The 15,093-nt window shown below is 40.7% G+C and overlaps 1 protein-coding gene across 3 annotated transcripts in view; it reads right to left on the bottom strand.

Annotated features, from left to right (window-relative positions):
* SPIRE2 (spire type actin nucleation factor 2) overlaps positions 1-15,093 on the bottom strand; it is a 273,533-nt gene that overhangs the window by 87,760 nt on the left and 170,680 nt on the right. For all 3 annotated transcript variants that reach the window (XM_069216794.1, XM_069216797.1, XM_069216795.1), the window contains exons 6-8: positions 14,137-14,223; positions 9,496-9,619; positions 3,665-3,828 (exon numbers count right to left, since the gene is read on the bottom strand). In XM_069216794.1, coding sequence (XP_069072895.1) covers positions 3,665-3,828; positions 9,496-9,619; positions 14,137-14,223 — 375 coding nt within the window. The remainder of the gene's footprint in view (positions 1-3,664; positions 3,829-9,495; positions 9,620-14,136; positions 14,224-15,093) is intronic.

Below are 15,093 nucleotides of genomic sequence, written 5' to 3'. Positions count from 1 at the left end.
CAGCGGTGCCTCATCTCCCATATTCCATGCGCCTGCCACAGAGCCCTAGGATTGTGCAATTAGCCAGCTGCACAGGAGATGTCGGCTGGCGTCCTTGCCTCACAACTTGCATCATTATATGCAGACGAAATTACTCTCTATCTGGCTGACCCAGGGTGAAATTTCAAGCCATGTTATAATGGAGTTTATGCTGTTCCGGGTAGTCACAGGGGTCGCAATCAACTAGATTAAGTCCATGATATTTCCACTGACTCCGACTGCACAACTCCAGGATATGGACTTCCTGTTGACTTGGACCATCACCTCTATCAAATATTTACAGATTTGAATCAATTGAGATAGGTCCATAGTGATTAGGGTTCATTATGGGACCTTGATACACATAGAATAACAGACCCGGTGCTGGGCATCACTGCTATTGTTGCTGATGAGCAGAACTGGATTGATCAAAATGGCCATATTGTCCAAGCTAATATCCTTATTCTATAATATCCTGACACCATTAACTCAGCAATTCTTCAAAATGCTAAACTTGCATTTGATATGACTAGCCTGGGCGGACAGACAACCACGGATCTGATGGAAAACATTGATGCTACCCTATGAACAGGGCAGCTTAGCAACCCCCGGACTTCGCACTCTACTGTATGTGCCTCAAGTGCACTTTGTGCACTTTTGGCATTACCCTCCTTCAAATTAACCACACCTGCCAAACGAACATGATAGGGCACGACCCATTCCAATGACAGTCCTGCAGGTGCAACCAAATGGAGATTGGCATAGTACGCATGAGAAAAAAATTGCAGGAAACTTATTTCTCCAATACTTTATTTACCTAAATAGACCTTGAACCATCACCCATTATATTCACTCATGGGACTGCAAGCAGACTTTGAAAATTGCATAAATGGGGGTTGCACAGTGGGTGACATGTTCCTGTCAGTTTGGTTTTTTGAACACCCGGGTGGGGCAGAAGTTGGGGAGCCTTCTCCACTGGACACTTTCACGTACTACCTACTATGGGTGCTGTGTAGAGAAACTTACCCAACGTTCCGACAAGAACCCCTGGAATCAAAAACACTAACATTATTTCTACTCGCCCCAATGGCAAAATGCTTGGTAACAAATCTATACTCTTTCATTCAAGCTGAAACTCCCCAGCCGAATCCTAGGTCACAATTGCAATGGGAGGAGGACCTAGAAGGGGAACCTTTGGACACAGATTGATCCTATTGCTGTGACCGAACCGGGGAACTATTGCCTAATGGCAGGCTGGGACTCGTTCACTTAAAATACATCCAGCAAGCCTATTGCACTCCCACACTATTCCTAATTAGACTCCGAGATCATTCCTGCTGCACCAGACGCGCTATCCCTCATGCAGACTTCCTCCATTTGGCATAGAGATGCAGGACTGTAGCAGATTATTGGTGTGAGGCGGGTGCCACACTGTCAACCATGACAAACAAAGTGATCAACCTAACCCTAAAAGTGACATTACTAGGATATACCCAAACCGTATCAAATACTGTAAGACGATTCTTTTTACTGGGATTGCTGCTGGCCAAGAGACAGGTATATTGTGTGTTGGGGAGGGACCGCAGACCCAGATCTCAAGATTGGTCGGGAGATATGGTGGACTGTAATGGACAATAGGAACCCAACTACACAGTGATGTCACAGGCCCAGCAACCTAAGAACATATGGGGTTTCATGCTTGTCTACTAAATTGAGATGCTGGGGATGTGGGCGCAGAATGAGTGGGTCTGCCGGGGCAGATACACATGTAGCTGTTTTGAGGTGCAACACTGCGCTGCTGGAAAACGTATCTGAACCACCCGAGGGCATCTCCGAATGGGGTGTTGCCCTGCCCTGGAGATGGGAGGGAGGACTGTATAGTTTTGAACTAGGGGGACGGCTGTATAATGGGAGCTCTATCTGCATGATACTTATGTGGACATTATTGTGCGCTGACCATCAGAGGCTACTGGGAGGTGTTTCCTTATTTTTTTTTATATTGAACCATGTGCTGTACTTGTTCATATAGAAATTTAATATGAAAAATAAGTTATGAAACAGCTTCAAACACATCTCTTTAAAACATATTACAACATGATAACAGTCTGTTTGCTATCAGAACTCGGCTACCCCTCCAATCACTTTTATAGTGCTTTGCCTTTGACCATATACAGTGACACACTGCCTTTTGGCTAAGTTTGTGCTATACAAATAGCACATATATACATACCATCTTATAAGAGGCTCCTGGTGGATAATATACTTTATTTTTAACATCCCTTCTACAACAGTTGGATCTTTGTCAAGTCTCCACTTGTAAGGACTTTTGAACCTTTCTATCAATGCCCCCAATAAAATGAAGTACCCCTCGGACTGTCATAGACTCACCAGTGTCTCCTACCATAACCATCCTAACATCAGGTCAGGTCTGATCCAGGAGTTTGCACTCAGTTGGGAGAAAACTTGCATCATTGTAATCAATGATCTGTAAGTTATAAGGACCCAACACATAATTCTAGACTCATTTTAGAGATTCTAAGCAATGTGAGCATTTAACTTTGCAGATATCGGTGACTGAGGGATTCACATGTATGGATGGTGTGTTAATGTGTGTTTGTACACCTGTACTAATACAATATTGTATAAACTATCATGACACGTGTTTGTTTATTAAGGGATATCTGTAGCACAAAGTCCTTAAACAAACAAGTTGGCCCATTAAACATGAAATGTTTAAGCCCTCGAGTACTTCAAAAGTTTGTTAGATTTTCGAGTGTGCTGTAAAAAAACAGCCTTTCTAAACATGCATTTGTAAAGCTAATAGGCCTGCCTTTATTTAGACACTGCATGCAAACACAGGCGCACAGAAATTGTGTTTTTGTGCGATAGCATATGAAAAGCAAACCAACTGTCTTTTCCAATTATTAGTAGTGGTAGTTTTTGTGGTGGTAGGATGGTATAGGTGATGTGGTGGTGGTAAAAAATAGTGTAATTTGTGGTATTGGTGGTGGTTTCGGAAGTGTTGGTGTTATTGGCAGTGGTGGTATTGGTAATGTGATTGTGGTCGGGCAATTGTTAGTGATCGTATTTTTATTTGTGGTGCTAGTCAGGCTGTCAAAATGTACACAATGAAAAGCCAATAAACCATGATGATAGTTGTGTTAGGCTTGTGCACGAGTCATAACAAGCATTAAAAAATGTCCGGTATTTGTTGAAACACTGACCGAGTAAGAGCCCAAGATTACGCCCAAGATTCTATACAAGGGACTAGTAACAGAGTACTACAGTGCTGCATTAGTGCTTCGTCAAGACAAGAGTCTTCATCTTCTTTCTAATCTGCTGGAGAGTTAGGGCATTTCACCAATCGGAAGTATTTACCATTAGATATATGTTGCAGGGCATCCATGAGAGCAAAATAGGCCCTGCAGTAGCCCTCACTTGGTTGAACATTTTTCTGTAAGTGACTAGGTGGTAAATTTTAGTAGCCTTTCACCAGTTCTGCAAGTGGTGGTCACCATATGATGTTTACCCCACTGAGGGCATTCTACAGTCTTAAGTGCTTGAAGAGGACTGGGACAGGGCAGTTCCTATCTTGGAAATCCATTTTACTACAGACCAGATTAACAAACTGGATGTGGGCTCTTACTTCTGAGATGTTCATCTCCTCCATCTCTGCAAGCGTAGGTGCCTTGAGCAGAACTCTGGGTCGTTGCCGATGACTACTTGGCTCGGATAGTGAAAGGTTAATGCAAGATGTGGATTTGATGTCCGCTGTACAGGCATTCACGATGCAAGGCAGTGAGCCAAAACCTGTGGAAAGAAGATCAAATAGCTATGGAAAACAAGACTATAAGGAAGTGTCTGGCAATGGATACCTAATTAATTCAGCTACTACAGGCTTTTATTGACAAGCTATCTGTGTAGAGCTTTCAACTTTCAGAACTAGTGTTAACCAATAGCAGCTCCAGCACAGAAAGAGACTGTGATTAAACCAAGAATCCTTGGACTCTAGACAATAAACCAAAAAGTCTTTACCTTTAAGCACTATTCAGTCAGACGTTTGAACACTGACTGCTTTGTCAATGCAAGCATCTTCTTCTATTCTATTACAAAGGTACCACACAGGTCTGCCACTAAACATCAACCCTGTTTTGGGGACCGTTCAACTATTTACTGCCTGGACCCATACACATCCCTGCTGGTGCTCCCCATTTCTTCTATGTCACACTCTCTATTGTTCCAATAAACAGATACCAGGCAGTGTTCAAGTTTGCAGAATTATGTACACATATCTTGCATATGTGGTCTATGTAAAGGTTCTATGTAGAGCACTTTAGTACCAAGCAGTCAACTGGAGCTGTACTAAAACATGTAAATAAATAAAGGGGGAGTTTCTATCCAGTCTTTGAGTATCCCACTCATCATCTCAAATGTTTCCAAGTCTAGTATGAAACTAGCAACAGACGTACATATCTTCAAAACATCAGTCACCTTTGGTATGGGTTGCTCCAGGTTTCTCAGGGTTAATATTATGTCAACTACAAACAGCTGTATTTTGTCTATCCTGCCACCAAAGTCCATTCCCTATATCGCCCTAGTTTGCCTGATATTTTGGGTCAGAGTTTCCTTAGCTAAGGCAAAAAATAAGTGACAGGAAACACAACTGTCTTGTACATCTGTGTAGCTTGATTCCCTCTGGCCTGTCACCAATCACTGCCACACTAGCCATTTGGTAAAACATAGCTTGTCTAGATTAAATCAAATCAATCAAAACAGGATTTGTAGAGCATGCTAATCACCCGTGAGGGTATCCAGCTGCTAGCTCTGGCTGCTCGGTGCTTCAGTCGAAGAGCCAGGTCTTGAGTCCCCTTCTGAATTCCTGGAGGGAGGGCGATGTCCTGAGGTGGATTTGGAGGCTGTTCCAGGCTTTGGCGGAGAGGTAGGAGAAGGAAAGAGGCGGATGCACGGGATGTGCGCGAGGCAGAGGGCAGGGGTCTGAAGGGAAGGTGGAAGCTCAGGCTGTGGTTGAGGTATGCTGCTTCTTGGTTGTGAAGGTCTTTGAAGGCCTGTGTCATCATCTTGAATAGGATTCTTTTGTGTACGGGGAGCCAGTGGAGTTTCCTCAGGTGGGGGGTAATGTGGGTCCATCTGGGTAGGTTCAGGATAAGTATGGCCGCTGAGTTCTGTATGATTTGAAGTCTCTTTGTGAGGTGTGATGTGAGTCCGGTGTACATTGCGTTGCCATAGTCCCGGCGGCTGGTGACGAGGGCTTGTGTTAGACTGAGACAAAAAAGGGTCCCTGAAACCAATATAGTAGCTCAGCCAGGGAAATACAAGCTAAAGCTAAAAGAAAAATGAAGAGCTACTCTAGAATTACATTTTATACATAGATACACTCCAAAGCATAATAATATAACAATATTTATCTTATAATGTATGTCAACAATTGTTTAGTGGCTATATGTCCAATCCGGGGCTACATCAGTATCATAGCCTTCACTTCAACAAATATAATTTTGCTCCGACATATGTGTCGGCTGTATTGTTCGTAAGAGAGGATAAACAAACACACATCTTCCTGGTAGGAGCGTCTGCCTCGTGGCTTTAAACCATAACAACAGTGGGTCATAGAAGTGGTTCTGTCCACAATGAGCCATCTAGCAATGGAGGTAACCCAAAATTTTAAATATTAGCGTGGACGATATGGCGTTCATCAAGCGGTATCTTTTTCAGCTCTTGGAAGACCGTCCATTCTCCATTATAATGTCTATTTAGAGACCTCTACAGATATCGTCATCTAATGTGGCATATATCAAAATATCGGCACTATGTTCAACATATATGTCCTCCTTATGGTGCTTGTATCCACTTTTTGAACACAAGTTTGGGAATGGTCCTGATGAAGGTGGAGTCCCTATGAGAGGATCGACCTTTAGTTCCTACTATGCTCTTGGAGTATTATACAAGAATATTGTGATATTGGCCTTTGGTTCCTACTATGCTCTTGGAGTATTATACAAGAATATTGTGATATTGGAGCTTACAGCTCCCTGTATATGTGTATCTATATTGATAATATATCAAACTATTACTATATATATATATATAATCTTTGAATGCATTTTTGTATATTGTTGTATATACTAGTGTTGAGTGAATGTGGTATGATTGATTTTAGGTATTGTCTGTTTTACAATGTACTTGATATTATGTAATAAAACATTGATAAATGATTTTATGTTTCCATGAAATGATATTTGTTGAAGTGAAGGCTATGATACTGATGTAGCCCTGGATTGGACATATAGCCACTAAGCAATTGTTGACATACATTATAAGATAAATATTGTTATATTATGATCCTTTGGAGTGTATCTATGTATAAAATGTAATTCTAGAGTAGCTCTTCATTTTTCATTTTTCTTTTAGCTTTGACGAGGGCTTGTGTGACAGTACGTCTGGTGGAGATTGGGAGCCACTTGATGATCTTATGGAGCCTGCGGAAGGTGAGGAAGCAGGCAGAGAAGACTGCTTTGATTTGGTTCTTCATGGTGAGCTTTTTTGTCCAGGATGATGGCGAGGTTTTGGGCTTGGCCCGTGGGGAGCCCAGGTTGGCAGGCTACCAGGAGTAGACCAGTGGTAAGGCAGTGTTCCCGAAGATCATAACTTCTGTTTTGTCTGTGTTGAGTCTGAGGCAGTTGTCTTGCATCCAGTTGGCGATGCTGGTCATGCAGAAGTGGAAGTTGGCCTTTGCAGTTGAGGGGTCTTTAGATAGCGAGAGGATGAGCTGGATGCATATTGTGATGCATTTAGTGTCCCGAAGATGAGGTTGGGCAAAAGCTCAACATTCTCGAGGATGAGGTTGGGCAAGAGTTCAACATTCTGTTTTCCATTGGTGCTGGCCAGGCCACCCCTGATTAAGTTTTAAAATTAACTGACAATTTGAAGCTGCAGCATGAGACTTGTGGGACCTTACCTACTCCCATTTCTGCAGCCAAGAACCTCTGGGTTATATGTGACTCAGCTCTAACCTTCGATGCCCAGCTAAATAGACTCACTAATGCCAGCCTTTGGATGGTTAAAATCCTAAAAAAAACAAAAATCCTGCCGTTTATACCAAAAGAACTAAGAGTGACAGTGGTTCTTGCTCCCATCATATCTAGATTGGACTACTGTAGCGCCTTATACCTAAATATAAATCAATCATCCCCGAACAAGCTGCAGTTCATTCAAAATGCAGCTGCCCGGCTGGTGCTTGGGCTATCCAAGTTTGCATCCACCAGGGAGTGCATGAGGGAGCTGCACTGGCTACCCATTAGGAAGCGCATCATTTTTAAGGCACTGTGCCTGACACACAAAGCCCTCCACTCTCAGGGTTCAGGATATTTGCAAGCAGTGATCAATTTGTAGACTCCCAGTCGCCCATTAGGATCAGCAGATCTCAGATTGAAACAGACTCCGAGGATTAAAAGAGTAAAATGGGGAGACAAGCCTTTCTCAGTGGCAGCTGTTAAGATATGGAACATGCTACTTGTTAAAATTAGGGGTATCTCATCCCTCCTACCATTTCGAAGGCAACTAAAGACTTGGTTGTTTTAGCTATAGTTCTCTGAACCTCGTCAGCCTCTCTTATCTGTCTAGCGATTGGTCTGAATGCGCTCCATAAGTAACACAGATACAAATGTAAAATAAATAGTAAGTGATACTAGATCAAAGCATCCATTGTGCATCACTAGAAGATGCTGAAGTATTCTTAGTTCGGTTGCTGAGGTATTGTTACTTTAGCTGTCAGAATGATTACATAACAGGGATTCCAAAGTAGTCCTCATTGGTAATACAGAAGACAATAGCTACACCCAATTGCTTGCAAATAAGCCGCATGCCATTTACAATGTTTTACTTCTATGTGTTTAAGTCTATGGCCTTTTCAGCTGAGGTATGTTGTTTAAGATTATGGGCACTTTTTTTGGTGTCACAAAGAAACTTGCCCATGGTATGGATGGTGCAGGTATTCTACTGGTATGTCCATTAGTGCATATCTGCTAATAGAGGCATTGTTGTAAACCCAAATCTTGACGAGGCTCTTTCGATACCGTTATTGGTTCATGGAAATTGGTTTCCAGCAGGGTTGGCACAGGACCCTAAAGTCTTGCTGGAGGGTTTATGCCTGTAATAGTAGATTCTTCCCTTGACACTAGATAAGTTACAATATAATTTAAATAAAGTAGTCTACTCTGTTTAAGGATGCATTTTTCGAACCAGACGTCTTTGCAATTAACAGCCAATTGCTAGTCAGTTAACTAACAGCAAAAGGTCTGTCCATTATGACTGTCATTGCTATTCAAAAACTGGTTGTCAATAAGGTGCAAAGAGACAGATGATGGGTTTAAGCCTCTTTAGGGTCCCCAGGACTGGTCAGATGATGATAACTGCATTTACTGCCACTATAGTACTGAGTGCTTACCTAGAAAGTCTATGGGTCATTTAATGCTGCACTGAATGCCACATATGGACACTTAAGAGCTCTTATAGTTCTGAAAATACCTAGATGTGTGTTCAAGGGATGACAGAAGCATGATTTAATGTGCTGTCCAGGCTCGTGTCTACTGCCAATCAGGGCCGTACTGCTAAAAGCGGCAAATGTAAATGTTTTATTATAACCCCATAATGCACCGCACCAGCATACAAAAAGACTCTTACCAACAGAGGGGAGTTTTGGGGACACTCACCCTATTATTTATTTTCCGAAACAAAAATGGGCCAGACAGTGCAACCTACAGCTCAAATTTCTGTACATATTATGTGAAAAGCTATGCATGTCACAGGCTGTACTACAGATAAACCCCTGGCATAATCGTATACTCTAAGTTCAACCAGAGCGTCTAGGAACATTATTACCTTAAAAGAGCATAACATGCCCCCACCCCTCATCTTATTAAGGGCATCCGGGTTGCCGACAGAGCCAATACAGCCTTCCTGCCAATTAACACCCATACGATCTACACACATTGATGACAGGAACCCTGGTCCGGTTAATGAATTATGTTTCTTTGATAAGTAGCACTATTTACATTTATGATGCAAGTCTTGTCAATGCACCAACAAGAGGTTATGTCAGTGGTGAACATAAAATCATTCCTAACATATCAACACCAGTTCCAATACTCCATATCTCAACAAAGCTATTAGTCCAGGGAATGGGACAAGAAAACAACTGTTAGTCCTTTTCTTGGCTCACAACCATATATGCAGCTCATCGGTGACCAGGAGAGGTGTATGCATTTCAGAAGGTGACTATTTACATTTAGTTCTCTGATATAATCAGAAATGTACATGATTTAGGGAAACTATGTCTTCCCTCCACCTTATAATTTTATGGTCATCATATGAATCACCAAATCAAGTGCCCTCGGAAACTAGAATAGAGACAGGAACAGAGTGCCCACACTTCCATTGTTTCCCCATGAATCAGCATACCTTTCCCACTCTTGTGGTGTGTTTGTACTGGTCGAAGCTTTCGCTCTTGTTTGATTTCTTCCAGAATCTTTTCATGAAGGCTCCTCTGCTTCAGAGGCATAGGCCTCAGATTCCTTTCTGATACCTAAAGGCATTGAAGTGGAAATTAGTAAATGCTTATGTTGAAAAGCCATGCGTCTAAATTCTGTTTGAATAAATGAATTGTCTCTTACAATGTCATGCAAATACTAAGCAAGGAGATTTCTTAGATTACTCACTGTGGTCCTTTACGTTAGGGGGCATTTCAGCTGGCTGTGGGAATTCCTAGAGTTGTCTTGTAGGTAGGTGGTGTTGAGATTAGGTGGATGAGGTCCATGCGATTTATCTGTTTAAGGTGTTTTAGGTCAAGTGGGCATATTTCTAGAGCTGCACTGTGATTAATGAGCCTTCAGGCTCAGTCAAATTAGTCAAGCTTTAGTGGGCTGAATGGATATATGCATATGATCATAATAGGCCGGATTTACAAAATATTACACACACTTAAGTACAAGAAACTGGAAACTGCCACATAAACTCTCCTTTTCCTGATGCACAATGTCAGGATCTTTAGATTTCGTGTTGCATTCACTATGGAACACTAAAGGAATCTGAAAGATGAGTAGATATTTCCACATTTGTGGGTGAGATCATATTAGAGGGGTGTAAAGAGAACTACCAATATAAACAGCGTGAATGTTGAAACGTTGTCGATATTGACAGACATTTGCAGTATGTTTCCCAAACATTTGTGTATTTCTAAACTTACAACTTTGTGACGCAGACGAAAGCAGTGGACAATTTGTGGAGCAGAGTTTAGGACACCTCCTTTTTTTTAAAGTCTTCACGTAGGAAATCATTTTCTCTTTGAAAAAAATGAATTTTACCCTAGGCCTGCAGAATGTTCACAGCGGTGTATATCATCATGCATATTGTTGGGCTTACACAAAAAAAATCATTAAAGTGATGTGCTTCCCTAGTGTGCTCCTAAGCTTGCTTCAGTATTGATTACTTTTAACGACTCAGCTCCTATTAGATTTATTTGAAATGATTCAAGAATTAATTTTGTTTAAAAACATTTAAATGTGTTAGAGGAATTCCTCAAAATGATTGTGTTTAGTGAATATTTAAATTCGTTTTAAGTATATACAGTACTTAATGTTATATACAGGTGGGTAGGGGGAATGGAGAAGTTCTTTAAATGCCCTTTAAGAATCTTCATAATTTGGCCAGGTATGTGGGGGAGGAAGGTCGGCACAATCAGGGAGCTCCCTTATTGTTGGACGGTGAGGACCTCTGAGGCGCTCCCCAAGTAAATGAGTTTTAGCTACTTATGGTGGAGAAGAGAAGGAGCAAGTCTGATCTGTGATGGCATATTTATCCCCAGATCCTGGAAAAATAGCCTCGGAAATCTTGTCCGCTGGCCTTGAGGCCCTCAGCTAGTAATAGGTAATAGCTGAGATATGGGGTTGTCGATCTGGACAATAATGTTGGTTAGGAGGCGAACCAGTATAGTAAAGCATTCCCAAATTCCATTGCTCGTTGGAACATGGTCATTGATATTAAAGGTGGGAAATAGATCAAGCAGGACTTTGAGTTGGAGGTGCTGTTGTTTGATGTAGTGTATCATCCATGACCAGGACTGTATGTAACTCAGTGCCACAGCATAGTTTAAAACCGTATTGGTAGTTAATTTTTCCTTGTACAGTGGCAACAACAACTTCTCTCTTGATTTCTTTCTGGGGAATGATACATGTGTGATGATTGGTAGCTAGTGTTGTTGGCTGAATTGAGGTTTCTGTAGAAGGAGTCCCTTTCCAGTTTTGCATGTGTCTGGAAGATCCCTTGTGACAATAAAATGAGAAGGAGTGTTGGTGCTTGTTTAGCAAGAGAGACTTCACAGTGATGGAAGGGGAAATAATATATTGAAGATTTCTGCATAGTCTAAATTTGTGCCTTTAGCACTATTTTTATTCTTATTCCATATAAACATTAACAGGAATTTTTGCAACAGTAATTGCAACAATTCGTGTTTGCAATAACAACAACAAACATTAAATGTTTCTTGTACAAAACTGAATACTGCTAGTACTGGAAGCAAAAACCATCATTCATTAAAGAACACATCAGTGGCATTTGGCAAAGGTAGTTTTATGCATCACGTCTCAATTACATATGCCATTCATTAGCATTTTGACAATCCACTTGCTATGATATTTTTAATCCAGTTGGAGGCCAAGTCACCTTTTAACAATAGTCTCTTGGATTCTGACTATGGCACCAAAGATAAAAACTCACTGGTCCCCAGTTAGCAAAATTTGTAACATAATGAATAAAAGCACTTCTTGAGTTCAGCATATTCATATCATAAGTAGCACTCTGAATTCTCTCTCTCTATATATATATATATATACATATATATATATATATACATATATATATATGTATTTATATATATATATATATATATATACATACATACATATATTTGCTTCATTGAAGGGTTTATTTTATCATTTGGAAATACTGTGATGTTATGGACTTCAAGTGAACAACACAAGTGAGAAGTTCTCAGTTCATCTATCAGAGAAGCTTCTTTAGGGATATGTGTTATTTAAATAAATAAATACAATTAATTTGCAGGCACCCTGCGTTTTTATAGACATTTACATTAGGGACAGAAGTTACAGAATTTTATAATGCTTCGAATTGTTTTGGGGGGGAGGCATTGGGGTTTCCTCATCAATTAGATTGATTTAGAAAGTTATAAAAGCATCATAATTTGATCTTTAGAGGAGAGGTATCACTTTTGGGATGGAGCTGGATGTTAATTCCATGTGGTTTCTTTGGTTACAAACTCATCAAATTTCCAGCTCATTGAGTTTTCTCATCAATCTTAAACCCGTCTATTTTGGTTTTATTCTGTACTGGTTCCTGCACAGCAGTTCAGTGTCCTGTATCTCTACATTATTGTATTTGTAGAATTTGACTTTAATTTCATGTCATTATCTAATTTCCTTCACATTTTACACTTTTTATCTTTGTCTCCCCACTCCTCCTTGTTCACTGTACTTGTGTGCTTTCACTTCAATGTGAGCTGTTTCCACATATATCAAATGTGGTGTATTGGCAATATTTGCTAGTTCTCCAACTAGCCCCTCAGATCTTCGCCTTCCACTGATTTTGGAGTGCTCTGCTTCCCCTCCCCATGATTCAGGCATTGGCTTTTCCCCACCAAAAACACAACCACCCATCATGTGACTCCAACTGTTATAAGATGTTCATATTTTTCACTTCTTCAGCACCATTGCTTTTGTGGGAATCAATATATAAATTGTAGTAATTTTTGGACGACTTTTAGCAGGCCATTTTTGGCCTGATGGGGGCTACACTTGTTCAATTGATCTCAAAAGGACTCGTGCACTTGAGTTAAATATCTGATAAAGCGTTAAGAAAATTGCATTTATTCATCTAAACGAATTTTAATTCTTCATCAAGACGCATTGCCAGATTATTACATTAGATGTATGGGCTAATTGATGAGCCCTGTGTTTGTATCGATTTTTGTTATATTTAGTAAGAATATAGCAGAAAACTTTTCATTATTACACGTTATTCGATTACATTCTAAAGATGCAAGAGGTTCTTGCGGTGTGTCATCGACATATGCTGGAACTTGAAACGCCAGTGTTACTAACTAATGACATTAGCTTCATATACTCTCATTGGTTCACTCTAGTATTACATGTATAAATTGTGAAATGGCATTCTTGAAGTCCCTTGTGAGAGTGGTTTTCAGATTAGATGGGGGATTTATTAGAGCATTAATTTGTGCTGGGACCCGATTCCTTAAACTGTTTTCAAGCCAGGTCCCTACACAAAACTTCAAAAAATCTGGAAGTTGTATGAATTTCTCTGCTGTCATGGGACCTTGGGGTATCTAAGTGGCCTTTCCAAAGGAATGGTATGAGGACAGGTAACGCAAGTATGGAGAAAACTCGCATGTCCATAGGTTTGTTGCTTAGTACAAACATCTGCTAATACCATCGAACACTTTCTGAACCTCAACACTTGCATCTAAATGAAGTAGGTGTACGTGAATAAAGTAGTGTGGGAGTGTAGGGGAAATATTTCTTCACTTGGAAAATGGTTTCTATAAAAACGGTAAGTTTAACAAACTTGTGCAAATGATGGAGATTTCGCTAACATTAAACTTGCAGAATTTGAATTCTCCTAAGAAACCGCAGGAGTAGGGTTGTTGAAACAAGTGTAAGCATACAAATATACTAAAATTCCACAATGCAGAGAAGGAGCTATACCCATTGTGCATTTCTGACTACTATTAAAATCGCCCCACAATACTCGGCAAATATGAATGTGTCCAAAATTAATCCTTTTCTTGTTTTTATTTTCCAAAAACACCGCCCTGTGTTAGGTGGAGACGGAAGTTGCTTAAACTGTGTGCTCGGGGCGAAATGTGAACACTTTAAGAAAATATACTACCTCATTGTGGAGAAGGATTCAATAGAACATAGAAGGAGTAACTTTCCCCCAAGCCCCACCTTCACCCATAGCCCCCTTGTTATTCTCGACCAATCACAACTTGTAAAAGATGCAGTACCCTACCGGTTTAAGAGGTGGTCGAGACCTTATAAAATCCAAAATGAGTTCATGGGCATCTTTCTTCACCTTTGGAGGAATGTCACCATCCACCTGTGGAATAAAAGAGCTCAGGTGAGATTTAGCTGAAAGAGGAAAGAGGGAAATATCCACCCGTTGGCGAGACAACACAGCTGAAGTTAGGACTAGAGAGGGGATTGGGAAAGTCACCTTTGTATTGACAAATACAAATGACTTTTGGGCTAGATAAGGTACAATGAACATCACCCCTGGAACGAGAGAGTACGGTACAAGTCAGTAACAAGAAAACAGCTTGGAACATAAAGGAGTGTGGGGGAGGAAAGAAGAAGGAGGGGAAAGGAGAACAGAAAATGAGAGAGGCAGTGGGTCAGATGGAGTGGAAGCTACAAAATGATGAGGGGCAATGTACGAAAGAAAAGAATGCGTGTTTGAGGAAGAATACAGTGGTAGAGAAATAAGGAAATAAAAAGAAATCGTAGACCTGGTGGGAGTGAGTGCAGTGGGATTAAAAGGTTTGAAACACTTAGAAGGGCTAGGGGGTGGATGCCATAAGCAAAGCGTGGGGTAACTGTTAGCAAGGTGTGTTTTGTTGACTCAAGCTGATAATGAAACAGCATCAAATAAACTAATCTGTGGTCTCGTGTGTGTATTATTAGTAAAATCGAGGCCGCCATGCACAAACTCTGATGATGTAATCTGAGCAAGACACACCCGGGACAAGAGCTAGGAGGATGATGTAAGAAGGAAATACTTACAAATGAGACAGCTTTCATTCCATTAGCTCAGCTTGAATTGAATTAATGGAAAGCCGAATTATTGAGCATTCCCTACTTCTTTCAATGACGTGTCTCATTACCTCCTCGTCCGTCTTCCTTTTCTTAGGCATTACCTTTTAGGAAGATTACTGCCTCGAGACAGGTAGCAAGCTCATAGAAAAAAATA

Source organism: Pleurodeles waltl, chromosome 12 (genome assembly GCF_031143425.1).
Source record: "Pleurodeles waltl isolate 20211129_DDA chromosome 12, aPleWal1.hap1.20221129, whole genome shotgun sequence".
Taxonomy (NCBI): Eukaryota; Metazoa; Chordata; class Amphibia; order Caudata; family Salamandridae; genus Pleurodeles; species Pleurodeles waltl.
This window is presented reverse-complemented; position numbering and strand designations above follow the sequence as displayed.